The sequence below is a fragment of the Carcharodon carcharias genome, chromosome 2 (genome assembly GCF_017639515.1).
Source record: "Carcharodon carcharias isolate sCarCar2 chromosome 2, sCarCar2.pri, whole genome shotgun sequence".
In the NCBI taxonomy this organism is placed as follows: Eukaryota; Metazoa; Chordata; class Chondrichthyes; order Lamniformes; family Lamnidae; genus Carcharodon; species Carcharodon carcharias.
This window is the reverse complement of record NC_054468.1, coordinates 150,594,431-150,619,112: the sequence shown is the minus strand read 5'-3', so window position 1 is coordinate 150,619,112 and position 24,682 is coordinate 150,594,431. Positions and strand designations below refer to the sequence as shown.

The following is a 24,682-nucleotide window of genomic DNA, read 5'->3' as shown; positions in this document are numbered from 1 at the left end:
CTGGATTATTCCTGACCAAATCCAGACCAATGTGCTTTGAATTTTAATTCAATAGTGGATTGCGGATACTATATTGGTTAGATTAAAAACAAGGTGTTGACGACTAATTAATTATTGGAAGCAAAAAACACACCCCCAAGTCCCAGTGGGTGAAAGTAGTGTGTGCAGAATATAAAGCCATACAGATCAGGATGTTCCAGATTTGACTCAGACTTTGCTGAATTAGATCACAATTAGGGCAACAATCCTTCACATACACCATTAGATTATGAAAATCCATACACTGTACACCACCATTTCTAACTGGTTTTAGTAGCAACTGCATACCTATCTGCAACTCTAACATGGCAGGCAATGAACTTTGTACAAGTGAGCACATTTTCTGATACCTAGCCTACAGGTAAAATCTTGCCCAAGTTATCATTTCAGTTGTAATGCAAAAATTCCAGTGAAAGACTTTTTGCAAACGAAAACATTCACAGCTGGTTTTGGTCTAAGTACTTTCAAGGGTAATACCCAATGCGAATTCCTAACAGTGTATATTAAAGCCAAAGGTAAAGATGTTTTCACAAAGATTGTTTTTGGGAATGGTGAGAAAAGGATGGCGGAGGAAACAGAATATAAAGGAGGTATCTTATTATGACACCATTAGTTGTACTATGTGTGAGCATCAACCATGTTCTGTAGATGTACCCACACCACATGGACTGCAGCGGTTCAAGAAGGCAGCTCACCACCACCTTCTCAAGGGCAACTAGGGATGGGCAATAAATGCTAGCCCAGCCAGCGAAGCCCACATCCCGTGAATGAATTAACAAAAAACTAGCAACACATTTCGTCTTGTGAAAGCCCGAATATAACAAACAGCAGCACACCTGCCCTTAAATTACAAACCTCAAGTATCTACAATTCTGAATTCCTACTAAGGAAATAAAGTGTGAAATGAAAAACGGGTATTTTCAAAAGAGATAGTAAACATCATCAAGCTTATGACTTTAACAGGTCAGATAGAATTCATCCCATCAGTGACTCTATCCACCCTCGTAAATCTCCGCAAGGGAGGTTCTGGAAAGTCTCTCACTGTTCCACAAATGTATCACGCAAGCTTCAGAAAATGCATTTAATTGTACAACATACAGTAATCAACTTAAAGTTAGCAAAGTTATTGTTTAAAATGCCATGTTATCAATGTAATGTTTAGCTTTTAAATTCACCAACCTGTCAAAAGTACGATTAAAAGAGGAAGACTTGTTGATAAGAAGATCTCGAGTAATGTGCCAAAGTACTGAGAAATTGACATGTGCTTCCATACGTATTTTCTACAATAAAAGATGAGTAAAATTTTAAACATAGGCACATAGGACTTAGGAGCACGAGTAGGCTAATGGGTCCTTCGAGCCTGCTCCGCCATTCAATAAGATCATGGCAGATCTGGTTGTGGTCTCAATTCCACTTTGCTATCTGTCTCCCATAACCCTGGACTCCATTGTCTATCAAAAATCTAACTCTGCCTTGAATAAATTAAATGGCCCAGCCTACCCTGCTCTCTGAGGAAGAAAATTCCACAGACTAACAACCCTCTAAGAGAAGAAATTTCTCCTCATCTCCATCTTAATCATCTCCATCCTAATCTGTGTCCCAGAGTTTTAGTTTCCCCCACAAGTGGAAACAACCTCTCAGTGTCGACCCTATCAATTCCCCTCAGGATCCTGTATGTTTCGAAGTAAATATTCAGTTTTCCTAGTCCAAGGATGAAATGTTATCAGTTAAACTGAAAATCTGTACGAGAAAATTTATACTTGGTCTCAGAATTTGAAGCCAACTGCATCCACCAGAATTTTAAGTGGGAAAAGGAATAGTCAAAAGCATCACTGAACATTTCCCAGAGTCCAGTAATAAATTTCCTTCTCTTTCATTAAAAATTACAACAAATGAACCATTTCTATAAAATATAGCTTTACTTTAGGAGAGAAACAAACAGTGTTTAAATAAATGTAATCTATTTATGTTAACAGCAGCCCTGACAGAATAATGTAGACATTATGGATTCTAAGACAGCATACTTAGGACTACAAAACTAGTCGTATATCTCTACAAGAAGAGTCTATCGCATTAAAATATTTAATAGAAGGAAAATATATAATAGGCTGTAGTACTGGCCTTTTTATCTAAAGTGCTAGAATACAAGGGGTCAGAAGTCATGCTTAGCTAAACAAAGCCTGGGTTAGACCACCCCTGGAGTACTGCGAGCAGTTCTAAGCAACACACCTTAGGGAGGATATATTAGTCTTAGAGAAAGTGGAGGATACATTTACCAGAATGATACCTGGACCCCAAGGGTTAAGTTATGGGAACAGATTTCAAAAACTAAGATTGTATTTCCTTGAATTTACAAGTTTGTTGAGTGATTTGACGAAGCTTTTCAAAATATGAAGGGAAATAAATAGGTAGATAGAAACTATTTCCACTAAAATAAAAACAAAGTGCTGGAAATACTCAACAGGTCTGGAAGCAGAGGTGAAAAGAGAAACAGAATTTATACTTCAAGTCAATGACTCTTCTTCAGAACTGAAGGAAGATAGAAATATGATGTTTTGTACAAGTGAATGGAAGGCAGAACAAAAGGGAAGGTCTGGGATAGAGTAGAGGCTAGGAGAGATTAAATGCAAAGATTACATGGCAAAGGCGGCAAAGGAAATGGTAATTAATGGTTGTAGTTAAAAGACAAAAGATTTGTCCAGAGTGGATGGAAGAGGGCTAATTTCAATAGGATGAGAAAGGAACCAGCCAGAGTAAAATGGAACCAAGGACAGACAGGAAAACCTATATTGGAACAATGGGCAATCTTTAAGGAAGAGACGGTTCAGGTACGGGCTAGGTACATTGCAACAAGGCAAAAGGTAGGCGAAAACAGGGCTCCTTGAATGACGAGGGAGATGGAGTGCATGACGACAACAATGACGATGAGGGAAATGGAATACATGATGAAGACGATGAGGGAGATGGAGTACATGATCCTGACGATGAGGGAGATGGAGTACATGGTGAAACAAAACAAATGAGGGTATATGACGCATGTCAGGTGAATTGTTCAAGCAAGAGCTAGACCAAATGCATTATGTTGAAAGGGGAAATGAGGAGGAAAATAAAATTGGCAAAGGAAGCATATGCGAATAGAATGACAGTCAGCATAAGGAGTGGATCCCTTGAGGGACAAAGAGGGTGATAGATGATTGAAGGCACAAAGCTAGGCTTGAATACTTAATAAATACTTTATATCGGTGCTTACTAAGGAAGAGAAAGCTGACAAAATGTCAGGGTGTCCTGAAAAGGCTGCCTATGTTTAAACTGGATAAATCGTCTAGTTCAAATGGCTTGCTGGAGAACATGAGCATGGCGAGAACGGAAGCACTTGCATAATTTTCCAATCTTCCCTTGATATGGTGGCAAGATGGGGGGAGTTGGGGGGAGGTGCCTGAGAATTGGAGAATACAAGAACACAAGTAGTAGGAACAGGGGTAGATGATACCGCCCATCGAGCCTGCTCCTCCATTTAATATGATCATGGCTGATCTTGGGCTTCAACTCCACTTTCCTGCCTGTTCCACATATCCCTCACCCACCTGAGACACTAAAAATCAGTCTTAAATGTATTAAACAATGGAGCATCCACAACCCTCTGGGTTAGAGGGTCCCAAAGACTCACCACCCTTTGAATGAAGAAATTTCTCCTCAGCTAAATGATCGGCCTCCTATCCTGAGACTGCACGCACGTTTTAGATTCCACCGACTTTGTGGAAACAATCTCTCATCATCTACCATATCAAGCCCCTTCAGAATTTTGCAGATTTCAATGAGATAGCTCCTCATTTTTCTAAACTCCAGCAAAAATAGCCCCAATTTGCTCAGCCTCTCATCATAGATCAACCCCTCATCCCAGGGACCAATTTAGTGAACCTTCACTGTACTGCCTTCAATGCAAGTATATATTTTCTTAAATGTGGAGATCAAAACTGCACACGGTGCTCCAGATGTGGTCTCACCAGAACCCTGTACAACTCTAGTAAGGCTTTATTCATGTATTCCAATCCTCTTGCAATAAAGGCCAATGTGCCATTTTACTTCCTAATTGCTTGCTGTACCTGTACAGTAACATTTTGCATTCCTTATACAAGTACACCGAAGTCTCTTTCAAAATCAACACTTGCAAGTTTCTCACATTTAAAAAAAACTCTTATATTCTTTCAACCAAAGTGAATAACATTACATTTCCCCACATTATAATCCGTCTGCCATCTTGTTGCCCACTCATTTAATCTGTTTATATCTCTTTGCCCTTCCCAAGGCTGACCTTTCAACCTAACTTTGTCTAATCAGCAAACTTCAATACATTACTCTTTCTCTTCATCTAAATCATTAATATGGATTGTAATTGGCTGAGGCCCCAGCACTGATCCTTGTGGAAAGTGATAACTATGGCACCCTTATTCAAGAAAGGGTGCAAGGACGGTCCTAGTAACTTACTAGGCCAATTAGTTGAACATCAGTTGTGGGCAAGGTGATCGAAACAATAATCAGGGAAAAAAATCAAAAGGCACTTGGAGAGGTTGGAGTTAATTAAGGAGAGGCAGCACAAATTTGTAAAAAGCAGACTGTGCTTCATTAATTGAATTAAATTTTAAGAGATTGCTTGACAAATTATGATATAAAGGCTGGGCAACAAAATTGTGGCTCATGGAGTAGAACAGCTAGTGCGTCAGCTTGGATAAAAAATTAGCTCAGGACTGAAACCAGCGAGTTGTGGTAAATGGTTGTTTTCAGAGTGAAGGATGGCAGGCAGTGGTGTTCCCCAAGGGTCAGTGCGAGGACGACTGCTTTTTTGATGGATATAAAAATGACTTGGATATTGGAATACAGGGTAAAATTTCAAAACTGCCAATGATATCAAACTTGGAGAAGAGGCAAACAATGAGGATGATACCAATAGACTGCAAGAGGACATGGATAGATTAGCAGAATGGACATACAAGTGATAGATGGAATTTAATACAGAATTGCAAGGCTTTGCATTTTGGCTGAAGTAATAGGGAGAGGCAATACGGACTTGATGGCACAGTTCTAAAGAGTATACAGAGACAAAGGGACCTGGGGCTGTGTATTCATAGATCTTTGAAAGTGTCTGGTTTGCAAAGCTTATGGGGCCTCATGCTTCATAAATAGAGACATGAGCACAAAAGCAGGGAGATTATGTTGAACCTGGAAAAAGCTCTGGTTAGGCCACAAATAGAGTATTACATTTTTATGCAACAAGTGGTAATGACCTGGGATTCACTGCCCATGAGGAATTTGGGAGCACAGACAATCAATATTTTTAAAAAGGAAATTGGATAGGCACTTGGTGTAAATAAAATTTCAGGGCTGGGGGATAGATCATTGAAATAGAATGATTGAACTGCTCTATGGGGAGCAGGACAGACAGCTGTAAACGACTATGATTCTAGCATGTCTTGAGATTTCTCAATTTTACTGTAAAATGAATGTTTCTTTTAATATTCTTTCACAGGACATGGGATTCGCTGGCTTGTCCAGCATTTGTTGCCTGTCCATGATTGCCCTTGAGAAGGTGGTGGTAAGCTGCTTTCTTGAACTGCTGTAGTCCATGTGGTGTAGGTACACCCATAGTGCCATAAGGAAGGGAGTTCCAGGATTTTGACTCAGTGACAGTGAAGGAACCGTGATATAGTTCCAAGTCAGGATGATGTGTGGCTTGAATGGGAACTTGCAGATGGTGGTGCTCCCATGTAAATGCTGGTCTTGTCCTTCTAGGTGGTACAGGTCACATGTTTGGAAGGTGCTGTCAAAGGAGCCTTGTTGATTTGCTGCAGTGCATCTTGTAGATGATACATACTCCTGCCACCGTGTGCCGGCGGTGGAGGGAGTGAATGTTTAAGGTGGTGGATAGGATGCAAATCAAGCTGGCTGCTTTGTCCTGGATACTGTCGAGTTTCTCGAGTGTTGTTGGAGCTGCATTCATCCAGGGAAGTGGAGAGTATTCCATTACACTCCTGACTTGTGCCTTGTAGATGGTGGATAGGCTTTGGGGAGTCAGGAGGTGGGTTACTCACCACTGTGTTCGCAGCCTCTGGCCTGCAATTGTAGGCATGTTATTTACATGGCTGGTCCAGTTCAGTTTCTGATCAATGATAACATCCAGGATGTTGATAGCAAGGGATTCAATGGCGATAATGCTATTGAATGCCAAGGTGAGATGGTTAGATTTTTCTTGTTGAAGATGGTCATTGCCTGACACTTGTGTGGCACGAATGTTACTTGCCACATCAGCCCATGACTGAATCTGGTCCAGTCTTTCTTCTCATGGACATGGAATGCTTTAGTATCTGAGGAGCCACGAATGGTCAGCAAACATCCCAACATCTGATCTTATAATAGAAGGAAAGTCACTGAAGTAGCTGAAGGCAGTGCAGCCTAGGACACCACCCTGAGGAACTCCTGCAGTGATGCCCTGGGACAGAGATGATTGACCTTCAACAACCACAACTGTCTTCCTTTGTGATAGGTATGGCTCCAACCAGAAGAGAGTTTTTCCCCCTGATTCCCATTGACTTCAGTTTTGCGAGTGCTGCTTGATGCTACACTCTGTCAAATGCTGCCTTGAAGTTAAGGGCAGTCATTTTCACCTCACCTCGAATTCAGCTCTTTCATCCATTTTTGCACCAAGACTGTGATGAGGTCAGCAGCTGCATTAATGACCCCTTCCCTCACTTTGCTGATGACAGATCAGGTAAGTGACCAGGTTGGATTTCTCCTGCTTTTTTGGACAGGACATACCTGGGTAATTTTTCTCATTGTTGAGTAGATATCAGTATTGTAGCTATACTGGAATGGTTGGAATAGCTTTGCTCAGGGCACAGCTAGTTCTGGAGTATGTCTTCAGCACTACTGCCAGAACATTGACAGAGTCTTTACAGTGTCCAGTGCCTTCAGCCATTTCTTGACACCATGTGGAGTGAATTGAATTAGCTGAAGGCTGGTATCTGTAATGCTGGGGACCTCTGGAGGAGGCCAAGATAGATCATCCATTTGACACTCCTGGCTGAAGATTGCTGCAAATGCTTCAGACTTGTCTTTTGCACTGATGTGCTGGGCTCCCCCATCGGGAGTTGGGGATATTTGTGGAGCCTCCTCCTCTGGCTCGTTGTTTAATTGTTCACCACCATTCACAACTGGATGTAGGACTGTAGAGTTTAAATCTGATCCATTGGTTGTTGGATCATTTAGCTCGGTCTATTGCATGCTGTTTAGCATGCAAGTAGTCCTGTGTTATAGCTTCACCGGGTTGACGCCTCATTTTTAGGTCTGCCTGGTACTACTCCTGACATGCTCTCCTATACTCTTCATGGAGCCAGGGTTGTTCCCCCACTTTGATGGTAATGGCATTGTAGGGGATATGCCAAGTCATTAGGTTACAGATTGTGGTTGAATACAATTGGGCTGCTGCTGATAGCCCACTGCACCTCATGGATGCCCAATTGAATTGCTAGATCTGTTTGAAATCTATCCCGTTTAGCACAGTGGTAGTGCCACACAACACGATGGAGGATATCCTCAATTTGAAGACAGGACTTCGTCCCCACAAGGGCCGTGCGGCAGTCACTCCTACCATTACGGTCATGGACAGATGCATCTGCTACAGGTAGATTGGTAAGGATGAAGTTAAGTAGGTTTTCCCCTCTTGTCAGTGCAGACCCAGTCTAGTAGCTATGTCCTTCCGGACTCAAACAGCTCAGTCAGTAAGGCTGCTACTAAGCCATTATTGGTGATGGACCTTGAAAACACTGTGTCCTTTCCACCCTCTTTGCTTCTTCCAATTGGTATTCAATATGGAGGAGTGCTGATTGATCAGCTGAGGGGGGCTTTAGGTGGTAATCAGCAGGTGGTTTCCTTGCCCGTATTTGACCTGGTGCCATGAGACTTCAGAGACTCCGGTGTTAATATTGAGGACTCCCTCCTGACTGTATCTGTGGCGGTATCTGGAAGATTGTCTGTAAGGTATGATTCCATGAGTATGACTTTATCAAGCTATTGCTTGACTCGTCTGGAGGACAGCTCTCCCAATTTTGACACAATCTCCCAGATGTTAACGAGGTCGACAAGACTAGGTATGTTGCCTTTTCCGATGCCGAGGTTGCGTCATTCCTTTTTGACTTTATTGTGACTTGGTGCAGTTGAGTGGCTTGTTAGACCATTTAGGAGTCCGTGGGTCTGAAGTCACATGTAGGGGTATGGACAGCAGATTTCCTTCCCCAAAGGACATTTTGAAAACCAGGGGGGCTATTATGACAGTCGATGGTGGCTTCCTGGTCACCATTACCATTGGTGGTGGGGGGAGCATTTTAGTGATAGCGACCACAACATGGTACAATTTAAGTTTGTTATGGACAAAGAAATAGACAAGTTGCAAAAAAATGTTTTGGATTGGGGGAGAGTGGATTTTAGTAAAATAAGGCAGGACCTGGCCAAGGTAGACTGGGAACAGCTACTTGTGAGGAAATCTACAGAGGAGCAGTGGGGGACATTCAAAAAGGAAATAGGGAGGGTACAGGCTCAACATGTTCCCTCTAGGGTGATAGGAAGGAGTAACAAGCCCAGAGAACCATGGATGACCAGAGATATTCAGGATATGATGAGAAGGAAAAGAGAGGCCTTTAGTAGGTACAAGGGGAGCAAATCAGCAGAGGCAGTAGTGGAGTACAAAAAGTGTAGGGTGGAGCTTAAGAAAACAATTCAGAGAGCAAAGAGAGGACATGAGAAAGCTGTGGCTGGTAAAAGTAGGGAAAATCCCAAGATATTCTATCAATGGGAAGAGGATAACCAGGGAAACAGTAGGGCCCATTAGGGGTCAATCTATGGGTGGAGCCGGAGGACATCGGTAGAGTGTTGAACGAATACTTCACATGCGTCTTCACCCAAGAGAATGAGGATGAAGGTATCAAACTCGGGGAGAGAGACTGCAAGGTTCTTGAGCAAATTGATATAGGGAGTGACAGGGTATTGTTAGCAGGCTGAAAAGTGGACTAATCTCCAGGTCTGGATGATTTGTGACCCAGACTGCTGAGGGAGGCAAGGGAGGAGATCATGGGCTCTGACCCAAATTTGTAATTCCTCTCGGGCCACGGGCGAGGTGCCAGAGGACTGGAGAACAGCTAATGTGGTTCCGTTATTTAAGAAGGGCTGCAGAGATAAGCCAGGGAACTACAGGCCAGTGAGTCTCACGTTAGTGGTAGGGAAACTACTGGAGAAAATTCTGAAGGAGAGAATCTATCTCCACTTGGAGAGGCAAGGTTTGATCAGCGATATTTAGCATGGCTTTGTCAGAGGGAGGTCATGCTTAACAAATTTGATTGAAATTTTTGATGAGGTGACCAGGTGTGTAGATGAGGGTAGTGCAGCTGATGTAGTTTATATGGATTTCAGCAAAGCCTTTGACAAGGTCCCACATGGGAGACTTATAAAGAAGGCAAATGCACATGGGATACAGGGTAATTTGATAAGGTGGATTCAAAATTGGCTTAGTTGTAGAAGACAGAGGGCGATGACAGAAGGATGCTTTAGTGACTGGAAGCCAGTGTCCAGTGGCGTATCACAGGGGGATATGTGCTTGGTCCCCTATTATTCATCATTTATATAAACGACATAGATGACTATGCGGGGGGTAGGATTAGTAAGTTTGCGGATGACACAAAGATTGGCTGGGTGGTTAACAGAGAGGTTGAGTGACTTGGGCTACAGGAAGATATAGACGGGATGGTTAAATGGGCAGATAAGTGGCAGATGGAACTTAACCCTGAAAAGTGAGAGGGGATACACTTTGTAAGGAGTAATTTGACAAGGAAGTATTCAATGAACGGCATCACACTAGGAAGTTCTGAGGAACAAAGGGACCTTGGCGTGTGTGTCCATAGATCTCTGAAGCGGAGGGGCATGCTAATGGGGTGGTGAAAAAGGCATATGGGATACTTGCCTTTATCAATCGTGCCATAGATTACAAAAGTAGGGAGGTCATGTTGGAGTTGTATAGAATCTTGGTGAGGCCACAGCTGGAATACTGTGTGCAGTTCTGGTCGCCACATTATAGGAAGGATGTGATTGCACTGGAGGGGGTGCAGAGGAGATTCACCAGGATGTTGCCTGGGATGAAACATTTAAGTTATGAAGAGAGGTTGGATAGACTTGGGTTGTTTTCATTGAAGCAGAGAAGACTGAGGGATGACCTGATCGAGGTATACAAGATTATGAGGGGCATGGACAGGGTGGATAGGGAACAACTGTTCCCCTTAGTTGAAGGGTCAGTCACAAGGGGGCATAAATTCAAGGTGAGGGGCGGGAGGTTTGGGGGGGTGTAAGGAAAAACTTTTTTATCCAGAGGGTGGTGACAGTCTGGAATGCACTGCCTGGAAGGGTGGTGGAGGCGGGTTGCCTCACATCCTTTAAAAAGTAGCTGGAAGAGCACTTGGCACGTCATAACATTCAAGACTATGGGTCAAGTGCTGGTAAATGGGATTAGGTAGGTAGGTCAGGTGTTTCTCACGTCGGTGCAGACTCGACCTTCTGTGTGATTCTGTGATTGCCGAGACTAGTCTTTTTTTTAATTCCAGATTTATTAACTGAATTTAAATTCCACCAGCTGTTGTGATGGTACTTGAAACTGTTTCCCAAGGCATTTTCCCAGGCCACGGGATTACTCGTCCATTGACATTACCATTATGCTACTGCCTCCCTCTATTAAAATATATCTTTAATAATCAAAATACAGGCATAGAAATTATCCCTCCCAGGTCCATGTCCAATTAAATTACTTGCTTTCTTTATTGCAGCTGTTTTGTGAGGTTGTTGGCACCATCTGCCTCAGGACAACCAATAATTGAGCAGAGGCCTCAAAGAAGCATTAAGTCCCTTATTTTCATATGCAAAGAACCCACTGTCTGCTTCAAGCATGGGTAAAGGGTGTATTTTTGTCCTAACCAATACAATGGGTGCTGCCACCCCTGTTAGAAGTGTGCACAGACTTCCTACCCACCATTCTGAAACCTTTGATGTTGCACAGTATCTGATAAAAAAAACGGCCTAATTTCTAGACCACAATGTTGTTCTGGCCATGGATTTTCAAGAAGAGCAAATTGTGTAGTGGTGAGCTCAGTACAGGGCACATAGTTATCTCACACATGTCTGACAACAGTAAAAACGCCCAAATTGTTACTGATATCCTCATACCTTGTCTTTGTGTAAGAGTTGCTGACTAATGACATCTTCGCAGATGGAGGAAGATGGGACAAGATTATGCAGTTGATAAAACAGTTCCACACTTCTCTGATAATATTGTGGAGTTTTATCCCCAAGCTGGTTCCAAAGTATCACTGCCACTTGCTTTATTAGGAAAAGGAAACAAAAATCGATAATTATATTTTAATTGTTAATGATACACAACACAACATAAACCCTCTTTAAACTTGACGTTCACATCCCAAACATGGGCGGTGCAGATCATGATTTCCAAATTAGCCTTTACACAGAAGAATAAATTTCAGGAGAAGGCAAGATTACTCGTTCTATCATACTGCTGCTAGCCCTGCTCCCACTGGCACTATTCAAATTTTTAAAATTCATTCTTTCATGGGATGTGGGCATTACAGGCAAAGGTAAACATTTGTTACCCATCCCTAATTGCCCTTGAGGTGGTGGTGAGCTGATTTATTCATTGATTTTATTAATAAATTGATCTAAATTCCACAAGCTGCCATGGTGGAATTGAACTGGTGGTCTCAAAGCATTGCCCAGTCTTTGAATTACTAGTCATTACCAATACGCCACCAATTTACTTGCACTTACCCAGTACTATCATTACTACCTAAATTTGAAGGTTGAATCAGTATCAATAGCCATTTACGATAATGCATCCTTATTCTTGTAAATTTCTAATTTCGCTATTTCAAATTCGGGTTTGCCATAGATGCTCTGTTAGGTCCAGCCATCTCAGTCACACCCAAAATCTTTACGGGAGCGGCTCTTGCTGCCATATGCCTTGTACAATTACAAAACCCAGGAATGCAGCAATAGCCTTCCCTTGTAATTTAGACTGGATATTCATACCTTTCACACCAATCCTTCTTTGATAGCAAACCAAGCAAACTCTTGAGATAATACCAGATATGAATTAAGCTGCTTTTTTCACATTAAGGTGAAGATGCGAAAAGGAGTCATGACTAGACTCCTTTAATCCAACAGTTCAACTTAACTTTGCATAAAACAATATCAAGAACATGCTACGCCTCTCCAAATCATTGGGCCAGCTTACTAGACAATTTCCAACCATACTCTTCTGCACTCCAGGCTTCGTGCAGATTTTTATTTCCCCACTACCTGAGAGCATTTCATTTTAAAAGCATTTGCATTACTATGTATTTTATCTCTCACCGTTCACAGCCAGGAAGAGATCACATGCAAGTTAGCAACTTGCCAACACTTATAGGTTCAAGGCATTAACCAATTACTAAGGTGCTAACAAATGGCTAATAACAATAATAAAGCAGTTTTTTGAATTAGGAAAAAATGGCAGCTGCTCTTTTATGAATCTATTATATAATTTGTAGAAAATGTTTATCCACATATGCATAGTATGTTAAAACAGTAGTGAATTCTTAAATAATAAAGACAGAAAATGCTGGAAATAGTCAGCAGGTTAGGCAGCATTTGTGGACAGTGAAACTGATTAATGTTTCAGATAATGACTTTTCATCAGAACCAGTTCTCACCTTGTACTCAATGTACTCACCTTGAAAAATTCAGTTTTTTGAGTCATATATTTGAGGTTTCCTTGTGTAAGCGGTGGCATGATGACGACGGCCACTGTTCCCTGGCTTGGACTCCTGGGCTGTGCTGGCTCAAGGTTGTTCAGGTTTTCTCCACTAACAGCAGCAACTGACTGAGTTAGACCAACTAAGTCAAGCACCAGTGAAATGGCAATACACTGAATGCTGAAATCACTGGCAAAACAGCAGGCAGTCATGAGGGTCTGGAGCCAAATTGGGGGCTTTACCTGATCAAAATCTAAAGAAATCAAAATTAAGGCTTCAAGCTTACCAAAGGAACTTTAGGTGCATGATCTAAAAACTGCAAACTAACACTGCAAATTACTTTCACGTACCTTGAATTGGCAGCACATGAACAGTAAGGAACAAGCAATCTAGGTTAATCTTGTTCACCTGCAATTGGTTAGGTAATAGTAGAAGCCTAACCCTTCTGCAGAGAGATGGTGTACAATTGATAAGGAATATATTTTAAACAAACTGATGCTATTCATGCAAAATCAGCATAGATATATTAAGAACAGCTCCTTGAGCCTGCTCCATGATTTAATTATATCACCTTAGCTCCATTCCCTTCAATGGCCTTACCTAACAAAAATATCTCAGCGTTATGACTTCTGGCTCCCATTAATTAGAAATAATCAAAATTTAGACTCAAAATGCTAGAGCTTTATCGAACGTATTTCTTAAAATTCTCCATGCGGCTAGTGGATTGAGAAACTGATACATTGTTACTTGCTATGACACAGCAGTTGGTAAAGGCTGTTATTTAAAATCCCAGAGGGAAACTTTGAACAACTGTCACAACCTATTTTTTCAATTGTTATGTTTTGAGTTGCAGCTCTAAAATCAGGAATAAGGCCACCAGTTTTCGAGAGGCTTTTATATCAAACTAAATAAAACATTTAATAATTTACAACAAGGTATTAAACACATACACATGGCTATAAATTACTATCATAACTTTTTAAACAAATTCCCAACTTAATCTCCATTAAGGCAACAATGACCAATGGACTTAAGCCGACACCAGGCAAAGCATTTTTCACCTTACAAATTCAATATGAGGTTCCTTTCAATTTGGTTCCTTTGCAGACAGTTGTAGGCTTACAGACTTAGATCTTGCATGCCTCTGCCCTGCACACACAAAAACCCTTCTCAGGTTATACCTAGCCATCCCTTCTGAATGTAAATTCTCATTATATCACCAGGCCCTTTCAACTCCTTCCATAGTACCAATTTTATTAGTAATATAAACATTGCTTGGTGTCTCCTAGCTAGATGCAAGATTTCACTCCCACTCTTGAATGCTCTATTCAACAAAATGCAAATGTTACCCTCTACCTCTGTTTATATTTCAAAACTACTATACATCAAAGCATGCAAACTAGTTGGCTTTAATCCAATTAAGACACGCACATACACACCCACAGACTCAACCTCTATTTAAAAAAAATTTCCAATAACATTAATATCTCTTCCTGACATACTTGGCGCATGACTGCAGTGCTACCGTGACAGTGGCAGCCCGGGATATATATTCACATAACAATTAGTTCCGAGATCTTTACGAATAAAATAACAATATAAAACTCAGTCTTGAAAGCTCCACTTGTCCCAGCACCACAGCCATTTGGTGAAGAGTTTTCCAGATTTCTACTATCTATTGTGTGAAAGTGCTTCCTGATTTCACTCCTGAATGGCCTCATTCTAATTTTAAGATTATGTCACAATGTTCTCAATTCCCAAATCCCCAAACCTGCCCACTTGGAGTTATATCTTTTAAACAGGTGCTCAATTTACAATGAAAATGCACTCTTGTGGCAAGATGTAGTGGCTACTTACGTTCATGATGTCTACTTCTTACAGAATCCTCATTAACTCTTTTTAAGCAGCAAAGTAGCTGCACTATGTTGGTGCAGATTTGATGGGCCGAAGGGCCTCTTCTGCTCTGTGATTCTGTTTGACTATACAAAAACTTGAACGACTTGCATTTGTATATTGTGCTTTTACACATTCCAAAGCACCTTAGAGCCAATGAAGTACTTTTAAAGTGCAGTCACTGGTGTGTTGTAGGAAACAACTGGCAACTTGAACTCATCAAACTCCCACAAACAGCAATGTGACAATGACCAGACAATTTAATTCAGTGATGTTGATTGCGGGATTAAGGAGACCACAGATAACTCATCTGCTTTTGAGGAAGTAGTCCCCAAAATTAACTAAATACAATGGGCTAAATTTCCTGCATAGATTTGATCTTTGGTTTGGCTATCTTTTGGTATATGGTGCATTGCCAGACAGAGTAAAGCAGGTCAATCTAATTTTCCTAATACTAGAAACAAATTTTAAAAAGCTGGAAAACTAGAATTTCAAAGAAACATTGACAAACAGGAACAAGGCACATTCTAATCCAAAGGAGTTAGTCATCAAATTAATAGCTTGTAGATTTAAACCTACATAAAAGAAAGCTATGGCTCCCTCCCATCCCCCAAAATAAAGGTTATGACTAATATCACTAAACTAATACCCAAATTATTTTGATTCTATTACCTCCCTTCCATTTGTCTATCAGCAGAATGACTAATGAAAACAGGACCCAGAGTAGGATTAAACTTCATATGTTCTATGCTGCCTGACCTGAATATTTCCAGCATTTTCTGTTTTTATTTCATTTCTTCTATATACTTCTAGACAGTACCACATGATAAAGCGGTGGGCTACTCAGTTACTGATTGCAAAATCTCTCTCTGCCTCAATATGGTTCAACTACCAGCTATCCTCACTCTCTGCCTCCTGCCAGAAGATTGGCTGTCTGGCAAGAGGCAGGGAGTGGGGATAAGGGGGTCCTTTTCAGGATGGCGGCTGATGACGAGTGGAGTTCTGCAGGGGTCAGTGTTGGGTCCACAACTTTTCATTATACATTAATGATCTAGATGAAGGAACTGAGGGCATCCTGGCTAAGTTTGCAGATGATACAAAGATAGGTGGAGGGACAGGTAGGATTGAGGAGGCGGGGAGGCTGCAGAAAGATTTGGACAGGTTAGGAGAATGGGCAAAGAAGTGGCACATGGAATATAACGTGGGGAAGTGTGAGGTCATGCACTTTGGTAGGAAGAATAGAGGCAGACTCTTTTCTAAATGGGGAGAGAATTCAGAAATCTGGAGTGCAAAGGGACTTGGGAGTCCTAGTCCAGGATTCTCTTAAGGTTAACTTGCAGGTTGAGTCGGTAGTTAGGAAGGCAAATGCAGTGTTGGCAGTTATTTCGAGAGGACTAGAATATAAAAGCAGGGATGTACTGCTGAGGCTTTATAAGGCTCTGGTCAGACCACATTTAGAATATTGTGAGCAATTTTGGGCCCTGTATCTCAGGAAGGATATGCTGGCCCTGGAGAGGGTCTAGAGGAGGTTCATGAGAATGATCCCATGAACGAAAGGCTTAACATATGAGGAACGTTTGAGGACTCTGGGTCTATACTCGATGGAATTTAGAAGGATGAGGGGGATCTGATTGAAACTTACAGAATACTGAAAGGCCTGGATAGAGTGGACCTGGGGAAGATGTTTCCATTAGTAGGAGAGACTAGGACCCGAGCGCACAGCATCAGAGTAAAGGGAAGACCTTTTAGAACAGAGATGAGGAGAAACTTCTTTAGCCAGAGAGTGGTGAATCTATGGAATTCATTGCCACAGAAGGCTGTGGAGGCCAGGTCATTGAGTGTATTTAAGACCGAAATAGATAGGTTCTTGATTGGTAAGGGGATCAAAGGTTACGGGGAGAAGGCGGGAGAATGGGGTTGAGAAACTTATCAGCCATGATTGAATGGCGGAGCAGACTCGATGGGCCGAATGGCCTAATTTCTGCTCCTATGTCTTATGGATTTCCTGAAAGAAGGTATTGACAGAAAATCATTGTTGGGGAACGCATATCGTGCATCAGTAGTCGTCTACTCTAGTAGGTCATCGATCTGGACATTATGGAATCAAGCTTGATAGTGACCATCGTAGTCATCCAATTTCTTAGGTTCCTTTTCCATAGGCAAAGGGACATTTGTTCTGTGTAAAACTCATCCTATATTCAGTCTGGTCATAAAAACTATAAAAGGGTTTGCAACAGGTTATGAGAAGAGGCACCTGCCTTGCTGAGGAGATAAAGACAAGTGAGCAGGGGCACAAACTGGTCTTTCCAGACTGTTCTAATGGAATGTTGCGTTAAGTTTTGGACAAAGTCTGCATTAGAAATAGAATTCTTAGACAAAAAGCCCTAACTGGGGCAATAAGGGAACTATGGTCATTAAAAGAAAACACAATCTTTGGCATACCCTTCAACTATCTTGTTCTTGGGACATGAGCAAGTAGTGATGGACAAGCCAGACTTAATGGAGTTTAGGCAATGAAGTTTCGATTAGTCGACATTTACAGAAGCTGGTGCTTGGGAAGCCAATCAGAAGAGTACTGGAATAGCCAAGTCTGGAGGTGACAAAGGTATGAAGAAGTGTTTCAGCTATAGTAGGTTGAAGTAAGGATGCAAACACATGATATTATGGATGTGGAAGTAAACAGTCTTTTACACGGATAGGATTTAAAGTGGCTGTTTGGTAGTACAGAACTTGAGTATTGCTGAAAAAGAGAGAGAAGCCTGAGCTTTGCTTCTTGCACTCATAAGGGCACTCCGCAAATATATAAATATAAAGGGAAAACAACAATTTATACTATATTTGAAGACAGTGCTGCTTGGTTGGCAAGTGGGCTCTGATTGGCAAAGGCATTGCCCTGAGGAATGAGTTAGCGACTGGCTGTCACTTATTTTGTTGAGCTGAAATTGGCGCAATGTGTGTATATGTTCTTTCTGTCTGTAAAGGACAGGGCCCTGTATATTAATATATGCAGCTTCCAGTACACGGAAATGCACCACGCTGCAAGCCCAAATCACAATCTTAAGTTGGTTGTCAACGTAATTCTTAACATTATTAAGGATTATTTAGCAAATGTTGCCCAATTGTGGAATCACATTTTATGTTGGACACTGTTTTGAGTTTTGCAAGTACAGGCTGGTTGGATACGGTCTGTACCATGCCCGTTGCGAACAGCGGCCGGGACATGCCGTTTGATACGACCCACTAGTCTTTGGAATGTACAGCCTAAATATAGAAATAGACATAGAAAATAGGAGCAGGAGTAGGCTATTCAGTCCTTCAAGGCTGCTCCGCCAGTCATTATGATCATGGCTGATCACCCAACTCAATAGCCTGCTCCCGTTTTCTCCCCATATCCTTTGATCCCTTTCATCCCAAGACCAAATATCTAACTCCTTCTTGAAAACATATAATGTTTTGGCCTCAACTGCTTTCTGTGGAGCGAATTCCACAGGCTCACCACTCTCTAGGTGAAGAAATTTCTCCTCATCTCAATCCTAAGTGATCTACCCTGGTTTTGGATTCCCCCACCATCGGGAACATCCTTTCTGCATCTACCCTGTCTAGTCCTGTTAGAATTTTATAGGTTTCTGTGGAAACCACCCCCCCACCCCTACTCTTCTTAACTCCAGAAAATATAATCCTAACCGACTCAATCTCTCCTCATATGTCAATCTCGCCATCCCAGGAATCAGTCTGGTAAACCATCGCTGCACTCACCCTATAGCCAGAACATCCTTCCTCAGATAAGGAGACCAAAATTGCACACAATATTGCAGGTGTGGTCTCACCAAGGTCCTGTATAATTGCAGCAAGGCATCCCTGCTCCTGTACTTGAATCCTCTCGCTATGAAGGCCAACATTTGCCTTCTTTACCGCCTGCTGCACCTGCATGCTTACCTTCAGTGACTGGTGTACGAGGACACCTAGATCTCGTTGCACACTCTCCTCTCAATTTATAGCCATTCAGATAATAATCTGCCTTCCTATTTTTGCTACCAAAATGGATAACCTCATATTTATCCACATTATACTGCATCTGCTATGCATTCACCCACTCACTCAGCTTGTCCAAGTCACATTGAAGCATCTCTGCATCCTCCTCACAGCTCACCCTCCCACCCAGCTTTGTATCACCTGCAAATTTGGAAATATTACATTTAGTTCTCTCATCTAAATCATTAATATATATTGTGAATAGCTGGGGCCCCAGCACCGATCCCTGAGGTACCCCACTAGTCACTGAAATTACGTTAGAACATCTCTGACAATGGCTTCTCTTCCCACCCCAGCATTGTCACCTCAGGACTCTAGCAAAGCTCCATTCTTGGCCACTTCCCCTTTCTCTTTAAGATCATCCACAGATGGTGTCAGTTTCCACATGCCTGCTAGTTGCTCCCAGCTCTACTTCTGTACCATATCTATTGTTCTATCTCACCTCTGTGCTACTGGTTCAATATCAAGTCTTGGATAAATTATAATATCCTCCAGCTGAATATTTGGAAGACCAAAGCCATTATTTGGCCTCTGGCCCAAACTGCATATCAGTCCCACCAAGTCCGTCCATCCTCCCTTGCTGCAGCCTCGGACTAAACTAGACTATTCATAATCTCGATATCCTATGTAATGCCAGCTGATCTTACAACCCTAAATCCTTGAGTATTTCTGATATGTGGATGATACGTTTACTTTATTTAAATCTGCAGCTGCACGCAACAATTTCCATACATGTCTTAATGGACTCCATCCTGCGCTCAAATTCACCTATGTAATGGAGCAGTCAAATGAACTCCCCTTCCTTGACGTACTGGTTGAGAAATTTGCCAGGAGGGTTCTCTACCACATGCCTACCTTCACTGGTCAATATGCTCAACAATGGCAGAGCCCAGTGCATAGAAGAGGTTGAAGCATCTGCAAACATCTTCAAACAGTAGTGTGAAGTGGATGATCCATCTCAGCCTCCTCCTGAGATCTCCACCATCACAGATGTCAATCTTCAGGCAATTTGATTCATTCCACAGGATATCAAGAAAAAGCTGGGCGCACTAGATACAGCAAAGGTTATGGGCCTTGGCAACATCCTGGTTGAAGTTATTACGACCGGAATGGGAGGAGTCTGCAGTTGATCCAGCCCCACTACTCCACAGGGCGTAACATTAGTTTAAATGTTCAATTCATTCACCAAAATGACCAATTATTCACCAGTTACCCAGAATAAAAGAGACTTAACCAGGCCTCCTTCAATAAACAAACTTATTAATTTATGAAACCAGTCTTGTTGAATAGAAAGGCAAAGCTTATCAATATACAGTATGGAAGACACACACACAAACACACACACACAAAAAATGAAATAAAAAATAGAAATTCAAAAGGAATTCAGCCAAAGGTTAAAAGACAATGGTTCAAAGGCAAAGATACATAGTGGAGTTCTTGAAATGGCATCCGGGTTATACAGTTGGCCTCTCAGCACTGATCCATGAAACAATGATTCTGGCATAGCTTTTCAGGTGGATTTATGGAATACTTGAGGGTACACAATTCCAGCATGTAGAGCATCTCAGGAGCAGCTTATATTCACTTCCGGCTGTGGACTGCAAAAAGGCTGTTGTCTTCCTTCTCAAGCAGTTGGTCCTTCTCTTCTCAAAGCAAAACCAAAACTCACTTCTAAAAAACACAGTTCCAGACATGGTTTTTTCTCAGAGCCATAAAGCTCCTTTTGTACACAGTTCACCAGGGTCATGATGTTTACAGTTTTTTTTCAACTGCTAAATTACAATTTCTTGTAGAAGGGTGCTTTTTCCAGGAATAGCAATCAAAGTCCTGTATTAACCCTTCAAGGGACACCTTTTTGGAAAAGTTTCCCAATGGCCTTTCTATGCCCAATTCAGTATCTTTGAACAGGATTGCACCTACTTCCAGGTCACTTGCATCAGTTGCTACTTTGAAGGGTTTAGTGAAATTTGGAGCCGTCAACACTGGTTCATTGCTTATAGCCTTTCAAAAGATGTTTGGCCTCCTGCTCACATTACTTTGGCTTTCTTTGGTAACAAGTCCATCAGGGGAGCAGCTATAGTACTGAAATTTGGTACAAATTTGCAGTTAAACCCACACGTCCCCAAAAACCTCATGATTTCCTGCTTAGTTTTATGGGCAGCGAATTCCACCAATGCTTGTACTTTCGCCATGCTGGGAAGCATTTATCCTTGCCCTATGACATGCTCTCGATAAGTTACTCGTGCTTTCGCAAATTCACTTTTGGCAAGGTTCATTACCAAATCAGCTGACTGCAGTTTAAACAAGGCTTCTAGCTGATTTAGGTGGCGTTTCCAAGTGTCAATATATATATCAGTACATCAAGATAAACTACGGAGTTGGGAACACTAGCACCACTAGGTTCATTCACTTCAGAAAAGTTGCTGGAGCGTTTTTTAGCCTGAATGGCATCACTTGGCATTGGAGAAGACCGTCTGGTGTGACAAAGGCTGATATTTCTTTCTTTGATAGTGGTGGTTGGAGGGGGCGCAGTGGGAGGAGGTTAAAGGAACTGCCAAACTCCCTTAACAGATCTATTTTGGTAAGAAAAATAGCAGTACCAACTCTGTCAATAGTCTTCCAAGTGAGGAATTGGGTAGGAATACTGCATTGACCTCTCTGTAGTCTATACAGAATCTGATTGAATGATCTGGTTTAGGCACTAAAACAGGGAGGACTCCAGCTGTTTTCTCTGGGTTCAGTGAGGTGATTTTACAACATGTACTGGATCTCTTTCACCTGAGTTTGTTTCTCTGGCCCTAAGTGATAAAGATGCTGTTTTATAGGAGGGGATTCTCCTACATCCACGTCATGAAAGGCTAAGGTTGTGCATCCTGGTTTGTCCTTACAGACCCCTTTAAATTCAGTAAGTAACCTCACTAGTTCCTCTCGTCGTCCTGCCTCTATGTATGAAAATATGGTGTCCAACTGCCCTAATATTTCAGTGTTAGCCAACCAGATAGTATGACGTTCAATTTGGGAGCTGTCTAAGTCTCCTTCTGCCTCACTCTCATTGTCTCTTCCATCTTTCACTGTTCTTACTACTTGACATACCTTATCAATCTTATCTTCTTCCCTACAATGGCATTGTTTTCATATTACACAGCCAATTATTTTTCCTACAATCTGGGGTGTCTGTCAAATAATTTGCTTTACCAACCCTCCTAATTACCTTGTATTAACCACTAAACTGTGTGTTCAGAGGCTCCCCTGAAAAGGCAATAACACTAACACTTCAACACTGTTTGCTTATCTGCCCAGTCCTTCATCTTTGTTGGAGAATTTTTAAGATGTTCTTGAGCCACTTTGCAGGCTCCCGTGAGCAGTTCCTGGAACACAGACACATAATCGAACATAGAGGACTCATCCCTCTGTCCTAAAAACTTTTCTTTGATTAATTTCAGAGGACCTTTTATCTCATTCCATAAATTAATTCAAAAGGGCTAAAAACAGTAGATTCATTCGGTGAATCTCAGGTAGCAAAGAAAAAGTCCAGTCCTCTGTCCCAGTCATTGGGATATTTATGACAATATGCTTTCATCATTGCTTTGCATTTGATAGGACCCTGTGTCTGTGGATGATATGCGGTGGACTTTAACTATTTTACACTCAAACTGATCATTATGCTTTGAAAAATTTTAGACATAAAATTGGAATTTCGATCCGACTGGGTCTCCACATCCATATCGAGCAATAAATTGGGTTAACTTCTCTACTACTACTTTAGCTGTAATTGTTCTTAAAGGGACAGCCTCTAGAAATTATAAAGGATATACTTTCCTGCTTTCATCTTTGGTAATGGTCCCACACAGTCGACTAACACCTTACTAAATAGTTTCTCAAAAACTGGTATGGCAAACAAGGGTGCCGGTTTGATTGCATGATGTGGTTTTCCCAACATCTGACACGTATAACACGTTTTACAAAACCACAACATATCCTTGTGAAGGCCCAGCCAGTAAAAAAGCCAGTTTATCTGCTCCAGTTTTCCATATCCCTACATGTCCTGCCATAGGAATTTCATGTGCTATCCTTAATATCTCTTTACGATATTTGGATGGTACAACTACTTGATGAACAACTGCCCACACTTCATTTGCAGGTCTGTGAGGAGGTCTCCACTTCCTCTTTAGAATACAATTTTTAACATAATAACATTCTGGAACTTCTTCAGCCTCAGCTTCAGTTTGAACTGATTGTGCTATCTTACTTAACTCCGGATCGGTTTGTTGAGCCTCAACTAGAGAAGATTTATTAAACATCTCTTTTGGATTATCTAAGTCTTTAAAGAAAGTGTCAGCCAGTCTGTGGTATCACACTGACTTCCAATGATGGATTTTGCTTAGCCATTGCTCTGGTCATCACACACAAAGGGAAAAGTTAATGCTATAACTTGATCTGTTGTATTTTCCGGTCAAGGCTCTTTTTCCTGAAGCGCTCTTACATACCCCAGTAAGTCCCATGGATTTCCCACACAACCTCCAGCAATTTGCATGAACATGTCTCACCTTGTTACAATGAAAACACATCGGCCTACGGATATCACTTCCACCTTCCTTTCTGGTCTAAGGAGGGGTTTCCTGGGAATTCCCAGCTCTCATTTCTCTTCCTTGGCTACTTTCCTTCCTTTCGCCTCCCCACCTTCTATCCTTCTTGGGTTTGTGGAGGTGACGGAAAAAGGGTTTGGATTTATGGACCAATTCATAATCGTCAGCCATCTCTAGTGCCTAAACAGCTGTGGTTACCCTCTGGTCTTCAATATGGGTTCCAACTACTGGAGGAAGTGAATTTTTAAATTCTTCTAGGAGAATTATCTCCCTAAGAGCCTCATATGTTGTCTCTACCTTTAATGCTCGCATCCAAAGGTCAAAATTACTTTGCTTTACCCTCTCAAATTCCATGTTAGTCTGCCCAGGCTGTCTCTGCCTGTATATCTCAGGGACCAACTCATACACGCTAAGAATAGCCTTTTTCACTGCATCATAATCCACAGAAAGCACTTCTGAAAGTGAAGCATAAACCTCATGAGCCCTACCTACCAACCTACCATGTAGGAGCAATATCCAGTTTTCATTTGGCCACTTCATTTGCTTAGCTACCTTTTCAAATGAAATGAAGAATGCCTCTACATCCCTTTCCTTAAACTTTGGACGGGCTTGTACAAATTTAAACATCGCCCCACTGGGCTCTGGGTTGGAGGGAGGTTCTTCCCCATTAGTATTCCCCCCAGAGTCAAGAGCAGCCTTTCATTTTAGTTCCAGAAATCTAAGCTGGTGTTCCCTTTCCTTGTCCCTTTCTTCTCGTTCTTTTGCCTATTCTCTCTCCTGCTTGCTCCCTTTGAAATCCTCTCTCTTTTTCTCTTTCTTCTTGTTCCCTTGCCTTTCCCTTTGCCCAAAATTCTAGTTCCAACTTCTTCTGTTCTAATGGAAACTGTGCCCGTGTAAATTTGGCTCCTTCTGATTTTAAAGGTTCCTCTGCTTCTTTCACTTCCATATTCAGCTTTTTGGCGACTAATTTTCGAGGGTCTGCTTTCTTAGCTTTTAATCCAACTTCTATCTGTAACTCTTCCGCCATACTCACCAATTGCGCAATGGTTAACATTATTAAGGAATCATAATTTAACCCAGGCTGTTTCAACAACTCACTTGCATTAAAAAGAGTCATTCCACTAGTTTAAACAGGATAAAACTGGTTTTCATCCTTTTATCTGTTATCAATTATTATTATTCCATGCCCAATCACCTGTTATCCATATTAAAAATCCCGCAAGAACCCCCAATCTATGTTACGATTGGGATAGGAGTGTGTAGCTGATCAAGCCCCACTACTCCACACGCTGCAACATT

The 24,682-nt window shown here is 41.7% G+C and overlaps 1 protein-coding gene across 3 annotated transcripts in view; it reads right to left on the bottom strand.

Moving 5' to 3' along the window:
• The window catches only part of dop1a (DOP1 leucine zipper like protein A), a 355,194-nt gene that overhangs the window by 211,477 nt on the left and 119,035 nt on the right, over positions 1–24,682 (bottom strand). For all 3 annotated transcript variants that reach the window (XM_041213315.1, XM_041213322.1, XM_041213331.1), the window contains 3 exons: positions 12,851–13,125; positions 11,293–11,445; positions 1,219–1,319 (listed from right to left, as the gene is read on the bottom strand). In XM_041213315.1, coding sequence (XP_041069249.1) covers positions 1,219–1,319; positions 11,293–11,445; positions 12,851–13,125 — 529 coding nt within the window. The remainder of the gene's footprint in view (positions 1–1,218; positions 1,320–11,292; positions 11,446–12,850; positions 13,126–24,682) is intronic.